Here is a 24,372-nt window from a genome sequence, read left to right as displayed (position 1 = left end):
TATGGAAAGTCAGTTTTAAAATGATTTTTTCCCCTTAATTTTTAGAGGATTTATTGCACCTAAAAAAATTCTGTTTTTTTTTCTAATAAAATTGGAAATATTCTTCGTTTTGTTAATGATATTCTTCAATGAGAACATTTTTAAAGCATTCTATTTAGTCTAAAATGTTATCATAATTTCATAAAGTTAAATGAAAAACTGTGTTTTTTTTTATATAGTGAAAAGTAATAAATTGAACAATATTTATGAATTTTTTATAAAAATCTTTACAAGTATACATTTTTTTATCCTTAAAAACTGGTTTAGATGGAAATGGGTATGGGTTTGGATAGGGGGGGAGGGGTGATAAACCCCCCACTGGGGTAAAACAGATTTATAAATAACTTTTCTACCCAAAAATGTTCTCATTTATTAGGAAAGGAAAGAGTATAGCTACTCTATAATTAAAACTTGTAGTTTAATCTTGAAAGTAGGACGTATTTTGTCCATATACTTTGTCAGACACGTGACATTGATAAAAACAGAAGGGGGGGGGGGGAAATGTTTTTGCCCAGTATGAGTAAAACTACACTACGACTTTCAGACAAATGTTTCAGAGTTTGTAAATAGGGTTAGTTTTGATTAAGCTAAGCTACTGTACTCATGGATACTATCGTTTCTGTAAGTAAATTTCCCAAAATTGACGATATTTATGGCAATAAAAGACAAAAGTAGGGACATTCTTTCTAAAAAAAATAGTAAAAGAGGCTAGATAAAGTTTTTAATTGAAAGAAGCATTTTCAACGAACATCTCTCAATAGCAAAGCTACTTTTTAACTCAAATTGTCTGTCCGTCAATCCGTAACATGCTATTGCATGTTTTTTATACATACAGCAAATAAGCATCTTCTTTGTTTTAAAGAACAACCATCCTGTTAGGAAATAATAAGTGCTTAAAAATTATTGTAGTGAAAAAATAGATGTGTTTTTCTGGAGAGCCTTAATGGATATTTTTACGCTAATAAATTGATAGATAGATAGATAAATAAATAGATTAATGGAAAAAGAGTTTTAAAATTGGAATATAAATGAGAGAAAAATAGAGAAAGAGAAAACTTAGTCTTTTAGAGTGATAGATATAGATAGCGAGAGAGAGAGAGAGAGAGAGAGTGAAATGGAGAGATAGATAGAGAGATATAAAGGAAGAGAGAGAGAGAGAGAGGGACAGAATAAATAGAAACAAAAAACAGAAAAATAATTGGTAGTGAGGAAGGGGGGGGGGTGTTCTAAATCTTATCTTGAATTGAGGTAAATGACAACTTTTACCTATTGAGAGAGTGTAAAAGAAGAGATAGAATATAAAAATAAGAGCAATATATCATTTTTTTCCTTTTTTATGATAGATTTATGTTTTATTAACCAAAACAAGTTTAAAAAACAATTATTGCCGTTGCTATCTTAATATTTTAAAAGCGCAGCTACTCTATTTTTCTTTTTAAAAAAGTAACATGATGTCTGTCTGTCTGTCGCAAACTGCTTGACCGATATGACCGAGATGAAAAAATTACACCATAAAAACAGAAAAATAGAGAGATAGGATGATTTTACTCTAAAGCAAGATTACTGATTAGTTGTTTGAACTGGCGAAAATATAAAAAAATGTTAAAGAAAAGCGTTTAAAAAAGTGAGATAAAAAGAGATTGAGAGATGAAAAACAAAAGATTTAGAGGCAGCTAGGAAATGTAGTTGCGAAAATGATAGATAAACACGCGAAGAAAGGCGTTAAAAATGTTTAATAGATGGAGACATAAAAAAAGTACATAGATAGATATATGGAGGGTGAGAAGCGTGATTATTTAGCAATTAAAAGAAATCTTTGAAAACAAATAGTGAAAAAAACGGTAGAGGGGTTGAAGGGGGAAAGATGAAAACATCTATAGAAGCGAAGTTCAAATAAAAAAAAATACATTTTATCTAAAAATTAACCTAACAAATAAAAAAATAATTAAATAAAAAGCTGAAAATTGGTAGCACAATTCCTTTTTTATATGAAAAGACTATAATTGAGGCTTTTTAAATAGTGACAGACAAACGAAACCCCAATTATAGAGAAGCAATGCTTTATAAAAAGAAAGACAGAGAAAAGATGTGAGAAAATGTGATTAGTTTGCAATTAAAATAAAGAATGTGTGTGTGTGTGTGTGTGTGTGTGTGTGATGAGTAATGAATAAAATTGTTTAAAATTGGGCATGGGAGAAAATTTAAATTTTACCCACACACCCTTCCAGGAGACGAATAAGGTTTAAAGAAAATAATTATAATAAAATTTATAAAATGTAAATAAACAAGGAAGATTTCTTTCTAATTAGCGCAGAGTAATAAGAGTTTATATTAAAATAGTATCAGGTACAAAAATGTAGCCAATCTTCGTATTTTAAAACTTTCAAGAATAATTGTAAAAACTAAATTAAAATTGTATCCTTGCTTAAAAGTAGCAGGATGTCTGTACATGTGACTTTCTCTAGATCTCACTAACCGCTGGACCGATATGGTTCTTCTTTAACATTGGAGTTTTTTATAGGTTCAAGGAAGATTTATAACTATTTATAGGGATGGTACCCATTAGATTAACAATGACCACCCCTTTTTTTTCAATGAATTTTTACTTTTTCTTAATAAAACAAAAATTAAAAATGGGGCTGGGTCTTTTAGTACATTGCCGTTGGTACATAAAAGCCTGTTGGTTTTTTTTCCTCTTTAATTCTACTTTTTATTTTAGATTAACACTCCGTATTCTGTAATAATGAGGAATAAGTGTTACTCACGAACTTACCCACACCTCATTTCATGGACAAAATTAACAAAACTAACAAACATTGTTTTAGCAAAAAACTTCACAATTTATTTCGTTTCTAATAGTGCAGCAACTCTTAAACTTGGTCAGGTCCAAAGTATGTAGTCAATAAAATATGTTTAACAATAAATATTTCAATAAAGAGGCCAAAGGTTATTTATCTCGGACAATCTTTGATAGCACAACCTTTGGCATAACGTTCCAACTTGAAACAACTGATAAAAAAAACTAACCTTCTTCGTCGCGTTTTCTTTTCAGCAAATTATCATTAGCGTCAGCCTGGTGGATTCCCAGTATTCCATTAATACTGTAGGTCGGATGGCCGCGCATACCTGGATCCGACAGCCGCATACCGGTGGCCGCAGGGTCCTGGAGGCCGCCGTTGTGGTGCAGGGATGTCGGGCTTGAGCTTCCCTGACTTTGGCTTTGCTGGCTGGGACAGTAGCCGCCCATTTTGGCCCGCTCAGCCGCTTTGTTGCGGACAATTCTAAAAATTAATTAATTCAATTTCAGATATGATTGCAATTTTTCTTTATTTTGTATGTAGTCATATTGTCTGTTCTTCCGTTTGTCTGTTGTTCGACCTGTCTGTTTGTCTGTATCTCTATCTGTTATCTGCCTATATTTATTATATTTGTCTGTCTGTTTGTCTTTACCTTTGTTTTTTTGTCTGTATATTTGTTTGTTTGTCTAAATGTCTGTCTGATATCTTTGTCTGATTATAGTATATACCTGTTAATACTAGAAACGCTGGGGACTGTCTCCTGATTGCAGACACCATCAGCCAGCAGCCTATCCCTAATCTCCCAGGCGAACATGGTAGGGTTCTCCTTCTTGTATTTGCTGATTGCATCCACAACGTGTGGCGTGGCCACCTTCGGTTTGCTGCCCCCGATCACGCCAGCCTTGAAATTGCCGGTTTCGTAGTATCTGAAAATTAGTTTCATTTGAAAAATAGAACATAATAAAATGCAAAGCTAGAGAAGTAAAAATCCGTAAAAAAAATGTTGAAAAAATCTTCGAGTAATTATTTTGGGGAGAAATTTTTGTTACCTGGATAAAATTTTGGACACGCAACCATGTGAAACTCTGAGCTGTCTACTGATATCACAAGGTCTGACTCCCTGGTGGGCCAGCTCAACAATACGCTGACGGACAACGTCAGGCAGTGGTCGGCCGTTCACAAACACACCGCCAAGTTGGTTCACGCCGCCGTGACCTAAAAAATGAAAAATTTTAAATTTAAATACAATAAAAAGTTTTGAATCCAATCTTAAAAAATGATCATAACAAAGTCTTTTGGTGCTGCCAGGTACAGCTTAGGAGATAGCACAAACAATACTCTAAATTGCTGCTATCTATTGACAATTTAGAGTTTATATTATGAAGTTTAATCTCATACAAGTAAAATAATATAGACTAAGAATTTATTTACTAACTAATTATAAGGTAAAACTTTAGTGGCATTTGTTTATCCATGCCCCAACAGAAAACCAACTTCTCAGATTACAATCATTATTCTGGATTCAATTTCTTAGAAAATTTCCCAAAATGTTTATAGTGTTATCCCGCCACCTCCTTCTTAACATACACAAGTCTTTGGATAGTTTATGGCTATTTTCCTGTCCTCAAAACCCACCTTCGAACACAGACCTTCTAGAGGCTAGGGTCGCAATCGTTAGTAACTTAATCAATAAAAATCTTATAATACAATTATATGTGATGAGGGGGGGGGGAATAACCAACCAACTTACATTTATGGGAAATTATTCTCAAGATGTGATATGTTGTTCACTTTAGAATCCCTCCCCCCCCTCCCCCCTCCTCCCAATCTAATTCATTTTCTGGGCTTAACCCCTTGGGGAATTTGCAGCAGGGGGACATGGAAGGTCCATAGAAAAGTTGTATTTTCTTAAATTAATTTACTGCATGCAAGAAAACTTTTTGCTTATATTTGATTGGCAGAAAAGTTGATGAAAGTTCCCAAAAATGTATTTTTTAAATCAAAGATCTATCATAATCCATGAGATTGTTTGAATCGAGGGAAGTTTCTATTTGTTGCATCTTTTTTTCCCTGGGGAATTGACAACTTGTCTATCTATCTATTTTTAATCTGTGGGGACTTTATATTTGTCTATCTATCTATTTTTATTCTGTGGGGACTTTATATTTGTCTATCTATCTATCTTTATTCTGTTGGGACTTTATATTTGCTTATCTATCTATTTTTATTTTATTCAAGGGCACTAAATATCTATTTATTTATCTATCTATCTAATTATTAATCATATTTTTTAAAAAGAAAAGCAGAGTAAATAGAAAAGGAAAAAGTGATAATAAAAAAAAGAAAGATAAATAGATCAAGAGAGAAAGAAGTATGGTATAGGAATTAATATAACAGAAATAGATAAGGTCTAGAAGAAAGATTGAAAGAAAAAGAGAGAAAGAGATAAAAAGTGATAAGGAGAGCTAGATAGATATATATAGAGAGAAAGAAAGAAGGAGAGCTAGATAGATAGATAGACAGAGAGAGGAAGAAAGAAATAGATAGATAGAGTAAGAATAGTAAAAAGATTGGAATAGAAAGATAGAGAATAAAGAATAAATAAGAAATGCATAACCAATAAACTGACTGACCAAGCTATATTTCTATCCACTCTAGTATCTCTTAAATTATGTAACATGTTGCTAATATCAAATAATTGATGTAACACAGACATTAGTTCAATTATAATTATACAAGGATAATTTTATGGATAAGCACCGAAGCAACAAGCAACCAATTTTAATTTGAAATACATTTTGTAAATGCAGTTCAAGCCTTTGAAGTGTTTGTTTGAAAGAGTGCGTAGATACTGTAATCTATAGATCGATTAGATCAGATGTGGACGTAAATGCATACCTTAATTATTTGGTAGCTGCGCTATTGAAAGTACGATTATTAACATTTTTATCAAAGTAGAGAGAAACATATTGTCAGTTCTGTTCTACCGTTCGTTGTTTTTCTCAGAAAAATTATTCTTTATTACACAGAATTTTAGTGAGTGAGTGTATGTGTGTGTATTTGAGTGGGTATATTACCCACCCTACAAATACCACTTATACTTACAAACCAATTCAGCGGGGAAATCTATCCAAACTTACCCCCATAATATAGGGTTTTGCAACAAATGTCAAAATGTTGGTTCTAAAAACAGATAGATATTCCCAATAAATTGTATCTTAGATGACAACTCCCCCACCCCCCTCTGCCCCCGAAATGACTCTTGGACATTATTCCCCCGCCCAAAATAATTGTATTACATCGAGCAAAGGGGGAAAATTGGCAAACGCTAACTTTATATCATTACGGGGTGTCCCACCAAAAAGATAAAATCTTACTCTTACTGTACAAAGACAGTTATAACCTTAGATTTAACAATAAAACAAAATATTTTAGATCAAAGGAAAACAAAAAAATGTAATACTGTAAAAACATTGAAACATTATGTCAATTTCAGTAAATTCTTTTTTCCAAAATCCTCAATTAACATTAACTTAAAGCAAGTCTATACTATAAGTCTAAGGAAAACTTGATATACAATATTGTATATTTTTTTATAAACTGTTGTTAAATAAACACATTAAACAGTTTTTAGTAGCTAGGCTATCAGAAATATAACCAACCATATTTTGCAATTTTCACTTTTTAAAATTTTTTTGAACATCCTCTCTGAAATAATAATATGGGGAAAGAGAGGGAATTGAGTAATGAAATGGTCTTACTGACTATATTATACACGGGGTGTCCAACAAAAAAAGGAATAATTTTAAATCATTGATCTGTAAGCAATGAAATTTTTACTTTTTGTAATTTATTAATCAAAGAAAATTTGCTTTTTTATCATGCAATTCATTAACTTTAAAATTTTCTTTACTGTGATTCATTCTTTTTTGAGACATCCATTCTTCTATATATGTATATTGAATATATTAGTCAGATTCCATTAAGCTCAAAACATTAAATAAAACCAGATACTATAGACATATATGTTATATTTATAAACATAGTTTTGAAAACCTTTAAATTTTAACAATCATAAGAGTTTTGTAATGAAAATAGACATGGGGGACATTGGAAAGTTAACTACGCTGGTTTTCAAAGTTTTATTGCAAAAAAACTTTATAAAACTTTGAGGACTTTTATTAAATCCCGATTGGGTATTATAAAAATAGCATTGTCTTGGCATACCAGCAAATTATCTTATTGCTGTTGGTTATTTTGTTTATCACAAGTTTTGATTTGCTTTAATTTATCATCCATTGTCTTATCCCTTCAGAATCCTGGTTTTACAGTGAATTGTTACAATAATAATTTTTTTTTCAGAACACTTTTGAATTTGTCCTTTAAAAAGACCAACTGTTTTAGGTATCTGATTATTTTTACAGATAAAACTAACAGTTCTAGAGATTTCCCGTGACATTAGTATGACAGTACTGTATAGGCTAGTATATATAGTAGTTATGCTGTCACAATATGGCATTTAAACTACACTAGAAATAATGTTTAAGATTTTATCTCAAAGGTTTAAGACAAATGTCGCTCCTATCATCATAATATCTAAACAAGAACGATTATGCACAACATTTTTCCACCAATAATTTCAATCTAAGAAGGGGTAATTTTCTTTATCTTTATCTGGGATGTACTTCAATTTATAGTCCATTGTCTTATCCCTTTATAACCCTGATAGTAATGAAATTGATTTCAATACAATAGCATCATTATAAAACAAGTTATAGAGTTGCTACTAACATTCCAATCTGCAAATCTAAAAAAAAAACTATTATGTTCTTTATGTACAAAAATGTTAACAATTTTTATATGAGTGTAAAAAAGCTTTAATATTTTTTATAAAGCTTCTTTTATGTTCGTAACTACTCTTATATAGTTTCTAAGTGGTTAAATTCTTATATAATTATTATATTAAATTGTGCAACTTATACCTAATAAAATAATTATTTCTTTTTAAATTTAAAAAAAATGAAAAACGAGCAAAATTTACCCTAACAATAAGACACCCCCATTATCAGTTGACCATTTAAAACATGTTAAGTCATTTAATTAATGATCCACCCCCTCCCACCCTAACAGCAGGGTTCGAAACCCACCGTTTTGAATGAAAATATTTTTGAAAAGATATTAATTTGCTACAAGTTATATTTTCAATACCATATGACTATGAGTTATTAATGAGTTTTTTTTTGAAAATGGGTTAAACAAGTAGACTTACCTCCATTGGTAGTGCAGCAATATTAAATCTGTATGCGACAAATGGTTCGTTAAACACTGAACCTATTGCATTCTCCTTTCCAGAGAATCTTAATTTTGGTTCAAGGGATTTGTTTTGGGGAGAATAAACCTCCAAAAATATTGAACAATCCCAACGAAACCAAAACACTTTTAAAACAAATATTATATCAAATGGAAAAATTTAAAAAAAAATTTAACTTTAAAATTTATTGTATTGTGACAGAAGTCTAAACTACACTTAGAATGTTCTGTGATTATAGTTTTTAAATGTTTTTAAAACCATATTTTTTGTTAATGGGCACCTGCCCTAAAAAAACCTATACTTGATGATTGAGTAACTACACAGGAAGTTAGATAGATAGATAGAGAGATGGATAGTTTAATAGATAGATAGCTGGATGGATAATAGATAGATGTATAATGATAGATAAAAAGATATTTGGATGGATGTTGCATATGATAGATGGATAGGTAGTTAGATAGAATAATAGTATAAACAACAGTAAAATAAATTCATAACCCTATACCATGTTTATATGCAAAATATTCAAGTAAATTAAACAAGTCTATACAGGAGTGTTCAAGCACGCGGGACTAAGCGGAAATGCACATAAATTTACTTATTTAAATATGATACTAACATTATTTGGGACATATGGATGTATCTAATCATAGAGAAGCTTCGCTACCAACAAAAAAAGGACAATTAAAAAGAAAATAGGAAGTAGGAGAGAACAATTTGGACCCTAATTTTCAACTCAAGACACATGTAGTTTTGGTTGTAGGATGGACTTTGTGGCTTTGGTAAGAGTGTAGCTACCATATAAGTAACATTGTCCGTCAGTCTGTAACGTATACCTTATTCCGTGGTTCGGTAAAACTTAAGACTACATTATTAAAGTCTTGCAAAAGTTTCATTCTTTTCATTAAGCCAACTGTTGATATAAAACTCAAATAATTCTTTAACAGATTTATAGTACAGATGTATATACATATAACTACCTCCCCCCATTTTCCAGGGACATTTTTCGTCTGCAAGCAAATTGTTTTCTGCTACTTAGCTGTTTTAATATTACCGTTATCATTGGTTGATTTTCAAAGACCCAATTGAGAGTTGGCACAAGGTCATTGCGATAGGGAAATACAGTTATTTAACCCTTTCTCCCTCTAGTGTTTTACTCTAATAATATTTTGTGTCGTGTGCATTGGTGTTTTTTGCTACTAGCAGCGCATCTTATGTTGCTTATTGTTCTTGTTTGTGGAATGGGTGATAAATAAGGACACATGCAGCAGCAGAAGTAGGAAAGGAGGTGGTTCACCACAATACATTGTGGCTTTTTTATTTGGGCCACTCAATCAGGGTAGTGGGGATATGGCACCCGTGGTAAAAATAACAATCCCCCAATCCCTTCCAACTTTTTTTCAAATCAATAGAAAAAAAGGCCGAAGTGGACTGATATAGTGGTACACAAAGTTTTATTAACACTTTATCTCATTCATTTGACTAAACATTGGATACATTTTAGAAAACTAGGTTGGTTTCTTTAAACTATCGGATTTAAAACTTTTCTATTACAAATCTTATTCTACAGTAAGGTTAATTTTATTACTATTGGGAATGCCCATCAATTAATTGTCCATTGTTTTATCCCTGTAATCCTTGAGTTGGATGGACAGATGCCCTGGACCCACTTGTTTCCGTTTTCATAACAATCCCCCCCCCCCCATCCACTAATTAATGAAAACCCGATATTTTTAACAAGGACAACTACGTCCGATACAAGCGCAGTAAAAAACAAGCCTACGTCATTAAGCATAACCAAATATCACCATTTACTACACATTCATAGTACATACAGTGCTAAAACTAGCTGAAGGACGTATAGACACGACCTAATTATATGGTAGCTACGCTGCTAAAATTACATAATATTAAGACAACTTAAATAGGCTTTCAACCAAATTTTTACTTAATATAAAATTGCTAAAATATCAATAAGGAAGTTGATGTCCAAAGGAAACATTTTCTTATAATTTTTTTTTCAAATGTTATAGCACAATAACATGTCATAATTGATAATACAACTGAAAATTAACTTTATCTGACACCCTTATTTTCAACTTACGGAAAAATGATACAAAACTTGACACCCTATGTCCAGTTCATAGGTGATAACATATTGGTTCTGCCTTATCATAAATTATCCACTGGGAAAAATACAAATATCACACAATAAAATAAAGGCAATCTAACAGTAAGATAGAGAGGTGAATCAGGGATCTAAAGGGATAAGACAATGGCCGATAAATTAATGTATATAAACAATGATGATACACAAAATTACCCCTTTTGTAGATTACAATTAGTTGTTGAAACGTTGACACTTAACTTAATGAACCAACCAATCACAAATTCAATAAAGTCTCCAAAGTGGTTAAGCCAACAAATAATAATTATTTGGGGACTAGTGTAATAAACAGCTCAATGTCCCCTTACCCACTGTAGATGAATAATGAGAGATAAAAGGTAGACAGAAAGAAAAAAAATAGATAGATAGAAGGTTTACCAATAATAATATAGATATGAGGAGAGAAAGAAAATATGATAAATGGTTATAACTGCATTTGCAAAATAAACAAGGATACGCATGTCAAAAATTAGCGAATAGGTTAAATAATTATTTTATATTAATGGCTTAAGCTTCTTGGTCTTTGTATTCAAAATTGAAGGGAGGAGAAAAAGACTAAAACCATCACATGGTTATAATTTAGAAATAAAATGGCATAAAACCATCTCATAGGATATGTAAAGCTTCTTTAACATACAACAACTGCATTATAAATTTAACAAGTGAAATTTGCAGAGTAGCTTCGCTACTAAAAAAGAGAAAACTTTAATCATAGTTTTGAAAGCAATTTCAAATAAAAGATTAAAGAGCTTTTATTTGTTAAATTGTAAAACAAGGCAGTAAAATATTATATTGGGATGCCCTTAACTAAAATCTTAGTGTCCTTTAAAATCTCGCAAATTGTAAGATTTTCCTTCATTAGAAAAGCGTCATTTTTTTGGAATTATTAGAGTATATCAACCCTTCTAAAATAATACTCCTTATTACCTAAAAGATAATAATGTTGAAGGTTGTGATGGGGTTTAGACACCCCCCCCACCCATTATTGACAACATTTTCAAAAATGTTTTAATGTTTATTCGATTCCGTACTTTTATCTACAATTGCTAAACTGGTGTGCATTTACAACCGCATAAGGTGCCATCAGTAATATGTTTTCTTCATAGTCGCAAAAAGGCACATTAGTAAATATATGAAAGAGGATTTTTTGACAGAGGAAAAATTATCGTAAATGTAGGTTGCTAACATGAACATCACTTAGTATTCAGTACGTTTATTCAGTAGGCAGAGAGGGGATGGGGTAAAGGAGGTGGAGGGGCGGATCGTTGTTTTAGCCAGCTAAAAGTTTCACTTTATTAGAGTACATAATAATCTGGTTTAAGATCCAAGTAATAACAAATCCATTATTGTTAATGATGAAAGTAAAAATGTTAGGTACAGTTTATGCTGTTGTAACAATATTTTGGCTATTTCAGAATGTGATATATTTGCGTGATTGATGTGACACCGACTAATGTATTGTTTGATTTATCAACAAATCAAATCATTATATTATATTAATCTATTGATGAACTGGGAAAATTTTAATTAAAATCTCAGAAACGGATAGTTTTTAAAAAAAACAAAAGGTAGTGCAGGTAAGAGAAAAATCTAAATTAGGTTTAAATTTGTTTTAAAGTATCAATAGGTAGTTTATAATATGTACCCTCTTTTAAAAAAAAAAATTTTCTATTGCTTTTACTTTATCTCTCTCTCTTTTTCCCCTTTCTCTTTTTCTATCTCTATCTCTCTCTGTCTCTCTGTCTCTCTCTGTCTCTCTCTGTCTCTCTCTCTGTCTCTCTCTCTGTCTCTCTCTCTGTCTCTCTCTCTCTCTCTCTGTCTCTCTCTCTCTGTCTCTCTCTTTCTCTAATTCTCTCTTTCTCTCTCTATTATTATAGATTGAGATAGATTTATAAATAAAAACAAGGATGACAAAAGTACAATCAATGAAAAAATACCATACAAATAGATAATAGTGGAATGAAAAATCTTTAAACTTTAGATTTGCCGCCAAAATGAAGCAATCATGTAACTCCTTGTCAAAATACAAGCAGATTATTGGCTGTCTTCTGAAAGAGAATACACTTTATTGGTGCATTTCAGCGACAAATAATAATTGTGAAAATTCAAAATATGCTGAAAGCTAATTAAACTGTAATAAAATAAAATATATAAAAATAAGACGTACAGACCACCAAGGTTCCACGACAAACGTAAGAGTCCCAAACGTCAGAGTGGAAAAACATCAGAGTGGACAAACGCAAGAGTCCCAAACGTCAGAGTGGGACAAACGTCAGAGTGGGACAAACGTCAGAGTGGACAAACGCAGGATTTTTGGGACAAACGTCAGAGTGGACATTTTATAAGTAAAACGTATGAGTCTCGATTTTATAATCATTAAAGCGCTGCGGCTAGGTAGGCCAGGGTGCTGAGTGCTGCAGCCAGAGTCATTTTCTTTATGATTAGGTTAGGTTAGGTTATAGGCTAGGGGGCCGAGCGCCCGCGGCTAGGCAGGCTAGGGGGCCGAGCGCTGCGGCTAGGTAGGCCAGGGTGCTGAGTGCTGCAGCCAGAGTCATTTTCTTTATGATTAGGTTAGGTTAGGTTATAGGCTAGGGGGCCGAGCGCCCGCGGCTAGGCAGGCTAGGGGGCCTAACTGTCTATCTTTTGTCATATAATTAAAATAGCATAGACTCTGATGTTTTACTTAAGCAATGTCCACTCTGACGTTTGTCCCACTCTGACGTTTGTCCCACTCTGACGTTTGGGACTCTTGCGTTTGGGACTCTTGCGTTTGGGACTCTTGCGTTTGTCCACTCTGACGTTTGGGACTCTTACGTTTGGGGTAGGACCACCACCAAGACAAATTATAGAACAGCGTAGCTTCCAATAATAGTCGACAATAAGTAAAGTTCAAAACAATTGACAACTATTAAAGACGGTTTTGTTTGACTTTTATTTTACAATAGCATGACAGTAGAAATGCTACATTTCTTACCCCCCAATGACGATGTTAAATTACTTTACTATAGCTGTTTTAGAACCCTCCTTGGAATTAAAGTGTTGTGAAGCAATCAATTAATTATGACACACACTACGTGGAGTTATTCAGGGATCTTAAGGGATAAGACAATAGATGGTACATTTATATACATGCCTAATGATGATAAATAAAATTGCACCTTCTGTAGATTACTGCTAATTTTTAAACAATTAATCAAAAAGCAAAAAAGTACCCAAAATATTTAAGCAAACGAATGAGATAACGTGTTTATACATAAAAGTTTGGGTACCAGCATAATTTACATTACATTGTCCACTCCTTCCAAGAAGTTGTACTACAATCATATACAGTAAAACAGTAAAAAAGAGCAGACAACAAAAATTATTTTAAAATTTATTACTGTTTGATATTTTATCTTTGAGTGTTGTAATTTATCTTTGAATCTTGTCTTATACATAAACCTTATTATTTATAGATTAATTAACAATTTGGTAGATTTACGCGCGCTTCGCGCCTCTTGCTGTGCATTCCATTTATCCATCTGACAGTCATAAAACAATTCCTTCAACAAGTCCCCTTACTCAACACTCAGCTATAATTGTGTAAGGAAAGGAAAATAGAAGAAAAATTTAGCCCTATTTAAAATTGAAATGAAAAACTAAGCTAGAGGATTAAATTATCTTCAATCTAACAAACCTTTAAAAAGTACAAAGAGCTTAAAATATTGAGGATAAAATTATCTTCCATTGATCTATCCAAGAATATTTTACTGTTTTACACACGGTATCAGATGGGTAATGGTCGTATGCCCCCCCCCCCCCTGGGGAGGGAAGGGGCAGTCATTCAGGTGAGACAATAGAAAATTGTAGGGGGTTTAGGGTTATAAACCAATATATTAGTTAAAAGCAAAATTGCTATCTATCTGTCTTTAAGTATGTATCTATCTATTTCAATTAAAAATGATCAAATAAAAACATTAGATTTTAAAATTCATTGATAAACCCGTTAAATAGATTCATTTTGCGAAAACATTAAAAGTGTCGAACTATGACGTCAGAAAAAATTAACAATTAACCAATTAGAGGCCGCTATATATTTTACCACAGTGAATACTGGCTTCTTATTGGTTAATTGTTAATTTTTTTCTGACGTCATAGTTCGACACTTTTACTGTTTTCTCATTTTGCACTATTTGTTTATCATAACAATTGTCTTCTGAGTTTAAAGTGTTAAATTTTCTCAAACAAATAAAGCAATAAAATTATAAAAGTAAATTTAACTTGTATTATTTGCAGCTTAATTGGTATCAATTAATAGGAAATTAGCATTTTAGCAACAGTTTAAGTCAATAATCAAATACTTTGGTAATAAAATTTATAAAATTCTCATTATATGAAATTCTAAAAGCATACTTGACTCCTAATAATATCTTATATATTTTTTAAAAGAAAAGTAGTCCAAAATGACTTATAGGCGATATAATGATTTAAAGGAAAAAAAGTTTTACAAAAATGGTTAGGTATAGAATATATGTAGATTTTATGACAGGGAAAAAATTGTCGTTAATTTGGGTTGCTGACATGAACATCACTTATTGTTCAATTCGTTCATCCAATAGAAGGGGGATCTATGGGGTAAAGAGGATGGATCGTTATTTTAGCCAGCTACGAGTTTCAGTTTATTAGGGTACTTAATAATCAGGTGTTAGATCCAAGTAATAACAAATTCATATTTTCAAAGTAGCTGCGCCAAATTCGATAATGTTTGGTCCTTGTAGTTTAACCAATATCAATAAAGTGTGAACGGTTTTTTGCCGCCAGATGAAATTTTTTTTTTAAATCTAGAAAATTGACAATTATTCTCAAAAAAATAAAAATATAAGAGTAGTGAGGAGACATTAGATTACAATTATATACTAAAAATTTTACACACGTGTTCTCCTAGTCGTTCGCTTAAAAACTTCTATTAGATTTTGAAGGGTTGAATCAATCAAGCTGGTTCCAAACTATTCCACCAATCATTTTAATCTATAGAGGGGGTAATTTTGTTTATCATCCATTGTCTTATCCTTTAAGATTTTTGAAGAATTGTTTTTTAAAGTGTCTTTTTCATAGCATTATAGAAGTCCCAACTTTTTATATGAAGATTCATTTAAAGACCAAGGCATTCCCCCACCTCTACTACTATTCGAACATGTTTTAGAATACAACAAACGGTTTTTAACGTCATTTGATAATAAGAATACTTTTACCAATCCCATCTTAGAACTTTTTATTGGCTTATTGTGAACAAAATTTAAAGGCTGTAAATTACTAACAAATTAAAGTATATTTTCTTAAAGTGTGAAAATTTAAAGACTATCATTAAAAGAAAGGTTTCATAGCATAATAGATGGATTATATCATTTTATGTCTTTTAAAATCAAGTAATTTGAAATTGGCATATCTTACAAAACTGAAGAGAAGGACAGACCGACAGACTAACAAGTTATCTTAGATATTCACTGATTTTCAAACTTTTAGTATATAATCCTTACTTACAACTCTTACTAATAACATAGCTTTTTAGCTTTCAAATTTTATGCATTTTTTTATCGTTAGTACGTAAATTTAAGATTTTAAATCTCTAAAAACAGAAGAACACTTAATATGAATTCTAACTTAATCATTAGAAATAAAAACATAAACTTCTTGTCAGTTATGTTGTTTTACTTTTTTTGCTTTTAGAATACTTCATTTTGCGTTTTTTGCCTTTTTTTGTTTGACTTAGTTCGTATTTCGTCATTTTTTCTTAGAAATTTGGAGAAAATTGGATGTTTCTAATTAGGCGCTGAAATTCTATACACACGGACTAGGGGATTGCTTCCCGGTGGAAAAAATAAGAAAAATATTTAAAAAATATTTGATTTTTACACCCTATCTATTATTAAGGCATAGTTAAATAATAAGGCATAGACAACCCATACTTTGATTAAATGATGTTTGTCCAAAAGTTTTTAATTGTACGTTAATAAGTTGCTTCTGTTTTTTGGCCATGACATTACCTGTAAAAAAGTATGTAGACAAAATGTCATTAGCTTATCGCTATGTCGAAAATATGTCAGCTGATAACACTTTTGTTTTAACCTTGTATACGACATTAATAGTATTAATGACGTCATTTGTAAATATCAGCTATGATTACAACCCTAGGGTCGATAAAAATCATTAGAATAGTATGTCTAAACACTGTTTCCATGTTAAACAAGGTGGTATTGTATTGACAATCCTTTTCCTCCCTGTCGCCTAGTGTATAGAGTTCTGTATTGTTCTTAGAATGGAAATTTTCCTAATTAAAACAAGGTAAAGACACGGACATTACTGGTAAATAATCTTTTTATCAGTTAGACTTTCTCCTTAGCGCTGACAATTATTATACCTCAGAATTTCAGATATTTATTTCGACTATTTAATATTAAATGAACAGGGTTTATGACTGAAATATTATCATTATAATATCATTTAAATTATATAATTAGTATTGGTATTAACATTAGATAAAAATGACCATAGCTTACATAATATCAATATATATTACGATCATTCCAATGACATATTCTTTGTCAGTCCTGTTCTTCTATTTGTTTATCAGAATAGCTGTCTATGTTTAGTTGCAAGGACAGCTTGGAAAACGATATCCGGCCAAAAAAATGTTTAAACAAGGATATTCTTTTTGCATTAGTATCGCAGAAAAAAAGTTGAAATTTTAAAAGTTTTATGCTGTTATATGTTGAAAAGTTCAATTTTAGTTTAACGTAGTGATAGACAGATAGGCATATAAACAGTGAAGATAGAGATTTATAGACTAATTGACCAGGGAGGGAGGGGATATTGGACTGTATATTACAAAAGTCACCAAAGTTGTATAATTACGGGTTCTTATTCGTTAACATAACAACTTCGGGGGTAAATCTTTATTTGTTTGTTCATTAATTTTAGTGTCCAAAGGTTCTAATCACTGATTGTAATCTACAGAATAGGTAATTTTGTGTATTGTCATTTAAGATGTACATTAATTTATTAGCTATTGTCTTATCCCTTTATATTCCTGCCATTGACACACATTTCGACAACAAATTTACATGCATACAGCCAGATTAGCTAAATAATAGGAAGTCTGTTAACCTAATAACAAATTTTTGTGTGTTTAAAAGAAGCAAATTATAATTAAAATTTGGGCGGGGTCCACAATTTGTATATTTTTCCCAGGAAATAAAAAGATTTGAAGTAGGGGGGGCCGGGGGGGGGGGTATTATATTTTTCAATATCAGGGCTCTTTTACATATCTTTCTTGTTGGTCTGTGTGTCTGCTTGTGAATCCGTAATGCATTTGTGTATTATAAGTCAAATATAACCCAACAAGCGGAGTTGCCCCTAGCATGGGGGACTGAGCCTTAAATCAATCCAATTGTAAAATTTGAAAATAAAATGACTAAAAAATACTGGGCCTTTAAAAAGCTTTTTTATCCTAGTCGGTTCAGTGGTTAACGGATTAACAAAATCTAGAATTATTCACTTTTTTAGCAATGGACTAAACAAAGTTGATTATTTTACTTATTCTTTTAAAATACTTATTTATTTATTAATACAGTTTCAGAAAAAAAACAAGGATTACAACATTTACAAGTAGCGAAACATCTTATTTCATAAAGTAATGATTATATTTTCAATTTTGTTTTGAATATTTTTAACTAGATTTAAAATAAGGGGAAAGAACAAACCTATCATTTTATGATTAAAATAATAAACTAACAGATAAATTCAGTTTAATAGTACCTACCTATAAAATCTATTAATATATGTTATCATCTTTTGAGATTGGTATAAAGAGGACTCTCCCCCCCTCCCCTTCCTTCCCAATCTTACCCCCAATTTGAATAAAACATGTATACGCCCTTCCGGCAAGAGATGCTTAAAACCAACGTTTTCTCATTGTTTGTAGCGTAGCTGCTCTATATGTTTATGATTGTTTGTCAGTAAGTTCACATCGTGACTGTAGCGTAATGGGTTCGAATCTCGCCCTAAAAGTCGGCATATAAGACGTTAAAAATGGTTTATACTGCTGCTATGGTAAAAGTAGGAATAATACCTGTGCACAATGCAGATGTGAAGCATAACCATGCACGCTTCAAAACAAAGGTCATCCAATCAAAGGGATGGTTGTCTGTATCTTATAAAGTTAGCCATTCATTGTTATCTACAGCCCCCCGAGGTATTAATAAGGTAAACATATTTAATAAAGATAGCTTATTTGATATTTGCAGAAATAAACGCTATAATTTGGCAGGTATTGTGTTTAAAATGATTTATTTCCAAACTTTTTTGTAAAACTAAACCACAACATCGCTGTTGAAGCATAGTGAGTGTCTACAAAAGAGCAAAAATTTTATCCTGTCAATAATAATCTAAGTATTTTCTGTGTTCTAATTAAACATGCAGATAATAATAACTTTTGTCTGATACATGATTATTATTTAGATTTTTAAATGATATTCTTTTTATTTTAGATAAACTATACCTTCAATTTTTGCTGAAATTTTAAAAGTTTGCTTTGAAATAACACTTTGAGCTATTAACAATAAAATTGTAAAAAATGATGATTTTATAAAAAAAATTAAAAAAACTCACAAAGAGTTTCATGTTAAGCAGCTTACACTTTTTATAATCTGGCAATTAGATAATGTTTACTCAAGAAAAATAGTTTATTTAACTATTTATCTACCTATCAATCTATCTTTCAATCTGTATACACTATACATATGCATCATGCAACTTATTTATCTAACTTTATTTTGTCTATCTATCTAAATATATGCTAAACTCTGCATTAAAATGATGAATTTTCTATCATACAAACTATCTGTATCTGTCTTTCTTTTTTTCTATCTATCTATCTATATATCTGACTATTAATCTATCAATCTATCATGCTCTCTATTGAAGTTGTATATTCTAATGTTTTAAAGCGATTATGCAGTGTTTTTGCTTCAAATTTGCATCAAAATTTACTAATCAGCTTACCATCAACAAGAACTGGGAAAACAAATAAATGGGCCTACTAAACATCGACAAATATACTTCTTATTAGTCTTTAAAACTTCAGTACAACCAACCATTTGTGAACAATGAAAGTACAAAAAGTCGTGCACCATAAAAAAACACAAAAAAATTCATAGAAATAAAGCAGGTTTCACTGAGAAAGAAAATATGTTCCAAAACAATGTTAAGAAATGTTTTATTTCTATAGGAGGCTTCTTTTGCTATCTTTTTATTTGTAAAAAAAAACAAAATTGAGACATCTAACGGTTGAGTATTGAACTAAAATATTTTCTCTGGCAGCCAACCCGCCAAATATTCTACAGGATACCATGCGAAGAAATTGTAAAAGATATTTACACTCACGCTGCTTCTTCTTGTCGTCCCCGCCGCCCTTGGACGTGTCATACTCCAGGGTGGTCATCTGACCCACCATGCCCCCGTGGTGGGGTGGGGCCCCGCTGACGGGGGGGCCGCACAGCCCCCCGTTCATGGGAATCTCCATGGTAATCATTTCATCAACCTTAAAAAATATTCTTATATAAAAAAAAAGTTTCTGAAAATATTATCTGTCTTTGTCTTTTAAGTTTGTCTAATTTGGCAGACTTTAAATATCTCAAACTGTCAATTATTGTCTGTCATAGTTTCTTACTAATTTTTTTCTTGTTTGTTAGTCATTTTTACCTTTATTTAATTATTTATATATTATCATTTGAATATGGATAACTATTTCTTTTTAACTATCTCTCGAGTTATCTAACAATTGTCTATATGAATAGATTATGAAAGACCTGCCTTTCCTTTTTTAGCCCCTAACAAAACCCTGTGAACACCACTAAACTATCTACATATGTACCTGATGTATAGGGAAGGAATAGGGAGCAGGTTGTCTGTCTCTGGAGTCTGGATCCGGCTTCCAGGTATACTCTTCCGGCACCTGCAACAAAAAGATGTCCGTTAATATCCCAGAAACTTCTGGTTATTATGATTTTTTCTTTTAGGGTATTTTTATTCTTAGGTATTTGTTTGCACGATCTTTTATTCGAAGTACTAAACATGCTTTCTAATGAATTGCGCCTGTTAAAGGGCTAAACTATTCCCCTACTAATATAATTTAATGTCACGCACCTGACATTACAAAACACACTATTATAGATATACGCACAAATTTCAAAGTACATAGGAAAAACAACAAAAAAATAGTAATTACATCATATTTCATTTCCAAAATCATTGAAAATATAGATACTTTAGAAAAAGGAAACTTATATTAATAATAACATTATTGGGATAGCGTTAGATTGTAGATTGGGTTCCTGGTATTAAAAAATGTGGATTTTTTTATTACGTCTTAATAGGTTGGTATACACAAACATTGTATAAAAATAATTTTAATTGAAAGAAGGAGTAGTATTTATGGTTATTATTTACTTAATCCCTTAAAATCCTTAATAACATTTGTTAACTTTTATTAGATTTAATTTTTGATCAGGCTAACTAGTTTAGAAATAACTTTGTGTTGACATAATGAACTTTTGTAGTTAGTCACATGCAAAGTTGGCTATAAAGAGCAACTCCTAGTTTTACATTTTGAAATAAAAATTGAATATTAGATTTGGAAGGGAGACAAAACAAAAAATTATTACAAATACATACCGGTGACATTCTGTAAATATGAAATTTTAATGGTTTACGTCGACTAAATGGCTTTTAATAAACTGAGCTAGTAAGCAATGATTTAGATATAAAAGTAGGTTTAAGAGAATCTTTTTAAAGATAGCATGATATTATCAAAAATAAACATTTAAGAAATTAATTTGTTTTATCAGAAACAAAGAAATTTATAAATATGATTCACTAATAATCATTATTAAGGCAAAGTTTATTGTTTTTCTGCATGTTAGTCTCAAATAATATGCTATAAATTAAAAAATAATTATTTGATTTTAGACATAAATACGCTTTTGTCCTTTAGAAACATAATGTATTATGGGTCCTTTTTATTTTTTACAAATCTACTTTCTTATGTAGTTAAAGTCTTTTTTATTTCTTTATATTTTCAAGAAATCTATTGCTAGCTCATGTCTATTGTTTGTCGATACAATGATTGCATATTTTTTTTGTATGTATTAAAAATGTGTTTAAAACATTATAAAATTGTTGCTGCAAAAAGTTTAATTCGATAATGTATCTAAATTATGCTAAAAATTCAACAACAAAAAATATTCTAAGTGATTGATAAAGGTAGGCCTTTTATATTTTCGTGCTGTTATTGAATCAACATAATAATAAGATTATGATATGATCATTAGAATAGCTTTACGTGATGGATGCAGGTTTTTAGTAGTAATGTTTAATATTGAACATATAGCCGATGTGAAAAACAGATATCTTAGCTTATATTATATCATGTAAGATGACATGAATAAAATGCATTAAATCGACAAACAAAAGTATATATGTCAACTAAAGCCCTAAGTTTTAACCAGGTTTTTAAGATAAACGTAGCATAAATGCACTTCACTTAATAATTCTACCTCAATCTATATCCCAAAATCAAAGCAAAAAATTGCTAATCTAAAAGCAATTTGCAAAAAATATGTAACATAAAAAAACGCAAGCTATAAACATGATAGGTAGCAGTTTAAAAATACCCAGATTTTTAAATATTTTTCAATTTTTGTGTACTTTACTACCTAATAAATATACTTTATTGAATTCTTCATCTGTCCTATTTCAATAATTAATTATTTAGAAAAATCCTCCATAAATGTTTTTAAAAATATTCAAACCTGTTACTTTACACAACAAAACATGAGATAAATCCACAAAAATAAAACTAATTTTAACTTTTTTTTTAGAATTGTTGAAGTTTTTGAAAAATTATACAATTCTGTCACTTCAGCGATACGGGTGGATGGTTTTTAAGTTACTAATTTATCTACATAAGAAAGGCAAGAGACATACAAAGGAGAGGGGGGGGGGCTACCTATACATATGTTACAATAGGGTCGATGACAAATTAAATCCACGCTGTATCACGGGTTGGGGGCGTGATTGAAATGTGAAATATACTCCTTTGATTAAACTCAATTTACGGGTTTTATATAATTGCAACGTAGTTATAAGACTTTTGGTAGCAATAAATTGAGACGTTGGGTATCCCTCTAACTGAACCGATTTTTGATTAGTCAACGGTCTAAATTTGACTCGGCCAGGATATGATTAAAAGCCTAAATCGGCCAAGGAATAGCCGATTACAATATTTTTAAACTTAAAAAATTAAAAATAAAGAGCTAAATGATTTATTGCGTCTTTCTCTTTTTATCGACAGACGCACTTGGATATATTATTTTCATAATTAATTATATGTATTTCCCATGTTAACGTCACCTTATGTGTAAATTTGGTGAGCTACGTTATTGAGTAGCGTTGTTAAGTTAGGATGGAAGAATTTTGTAATGAAAGCAAAAGTGGGGTAGAGGATAAGGGATGGGGTAAAACGGGTTATCATAATGTTTTATTTTCTTGACTTTAAGTTAAACTCTATCTACAATAGAGACAAGGGGGGGGGGGTACCTATGTGACTATCTATCTATCATTAATCAGAGAGCTCCCGGTTTTAGCCCCTCCGGGAAGGGAGGGGTTTATTTATAAAGGATGGGTAATTTGGTTGCATGGCAATTTGCAGGGACCAGGGAGGGGGGGGGGGGGTAAGGATGAGACAGAAGTGGTTTAAATAGGGGAGGGGGGGGGGAGACTGATTACCTCACCTTTTCCGATTTTGTGTCTGTTAACAACCTAACGACTTCCCCTTTGAATTTTTTTTAGGAAACTTCGGTAGTTCAGTAGCCCACACACACACACACACAGACACACACACATACACCAACACACACACACACACATAGGTGGTTCCAATGGTCAAGAGTCATGTTTATACATAGAAATTAGGTGCGCATACGTTCTGAAAAAAATGTGTTTTAGGTAAAAGATTTTGCAACAAAATTACATCATTTACAAAAAGTTTAAAATACAATTGATAGAGTCTACAAAAGAATGTAGGAAGGGTTTTATTAAAAAAATACTTCAACACTGTATGTATAAAAAAGTCGTTTGTAATATTTTTTCTGTTATAGCAAGAAAAATTCTATTTTTTCCTTAAGATAAATACAGGTCTTCTCTGAAACTCTGAGTAATATTTAAATCCATTGCAAGATACTTTACTTTTGAACCAGCTCTTTCTATATTATTTGATAAAACTGATAGAAAAACGTAAAAAAAGGAATTTTGTATCTTTTTCTCTAGGTTGATTTGACTTCAACTCTAATTTTAAAATTTGATTTTTTAACAAATTGCTTTCATAATGACAAAAGTAATTGGTGTACTAAAAGTTTTAATACTTTAAAATAGGAAAAACGCCCCGTCTAATAGAACAAAGTATCTTATTTTGTTGTAATTGTCTTTAAATCTATTGAAAAATGCTTTATTACAATGCCAAACAGTTAAAGTATCTGGATATTTAGTGGGAGCTTTTTTGTGAAAACACCGAAAAAGTCGCACACACACATCACTCGTTCATAGAGTTCACGAACCATCCTAATATAAACTCACACACACAGACGGACAGGCGGACGGACAATCAGACGGACCTACAGACAGACGGACAGACATACAGACAAACGGAAAGTATAAATTATTCTATTTCTAAGAGACAAATCGTAGAATAGGGCATATCATGAATTTAAAAATTAGAAATAACGGTGGGCATATAATGAATTTAAAAATAGATAAATGCTACTTTAGGTTTTTCTGTTTGTTGTATTAAAAAATCTCGCGAACCATCGAACCGATTGAGTTCTCCATTTAAGGAAGCTTGAAATATGTACTAAGATGGCTTTAGGCTATTTTCTTAAATATTTATCTTTCCTTTTATACTATTTCATATTTAGAATACTGGATAAAGTTTAAAAATTGGACAATAAATAAGGAAAAATTGAAAT

At 31.2% G+C, this 24,372-nt stretch overlaps 1 protein-coding gene across 3 annotated transcripts in view; it reads right to left on the bottom strand.

Moving 5' to 3' along the window:
- The window catches only part of LOC145332894 (uncharacterized), a 104,100-nt gene that overhangs the window by 8,117 nt on the left and 71,611 nt on the right, over window positions 1–24,372 (bottom strand). The window contains exons 1-6 of one of the 3 annotated variants that reach the window (XM_080177998.1): window positions 22,162–22,296; window positions 20,226–20,306; window positions 19,730–19,892; window positions 3,887–4,052; window positions 3,566–3,763; window positions 3,067–3,320 (exon numbers count right to left, since the gene is read on the bottom strand). In XM_080177998.1, coding sequence (XP_080034124.1) covers window positions 3,067–3,320; window positions 3,566–3,763; window positions 3,887–4,052; window positions 19,730–19,883 — 772 coding nt within the window. In that variant the 5' untranslated portion in view covers window positions 19,884–19,892; window positions 20,226–20,306; window positions 22,162–22,296. Of the gene's footprint in view, window positions 1–3,066; window positions 3,321–3,565; window positions 3,764–3,886; window positions 4,053–19,729; window positions 19,893–20,225; window positions 20,307–22,161; window positions 22,297–24,372 lie in introns of those variants that run through there. The other 2 variants (XM_080177996.1, XM_080177997.1) reach the window with 2 other exon arrangements.

Source organism: Acartia tonsa, chromosome 11 (genome assembly GCF_053477335.1).
Source record: "Acartia tonsa isolate MP-2025a chromosome 11, ASM5347733v1, whole genome shotgun sequence".
NCBI classification, from domain to species: domain Eukaryota; kingdom Metazoa; phylum Arthropoda; class Copepoda; order Calanoida; family Acartiidae; genus Acartia; species Acartia tonsa.
The sequence above is the reverse complement of the archived record's forward strand: the minus strand, read 5'-3'. Positions and strand labels throughout refer to the sequence as shown.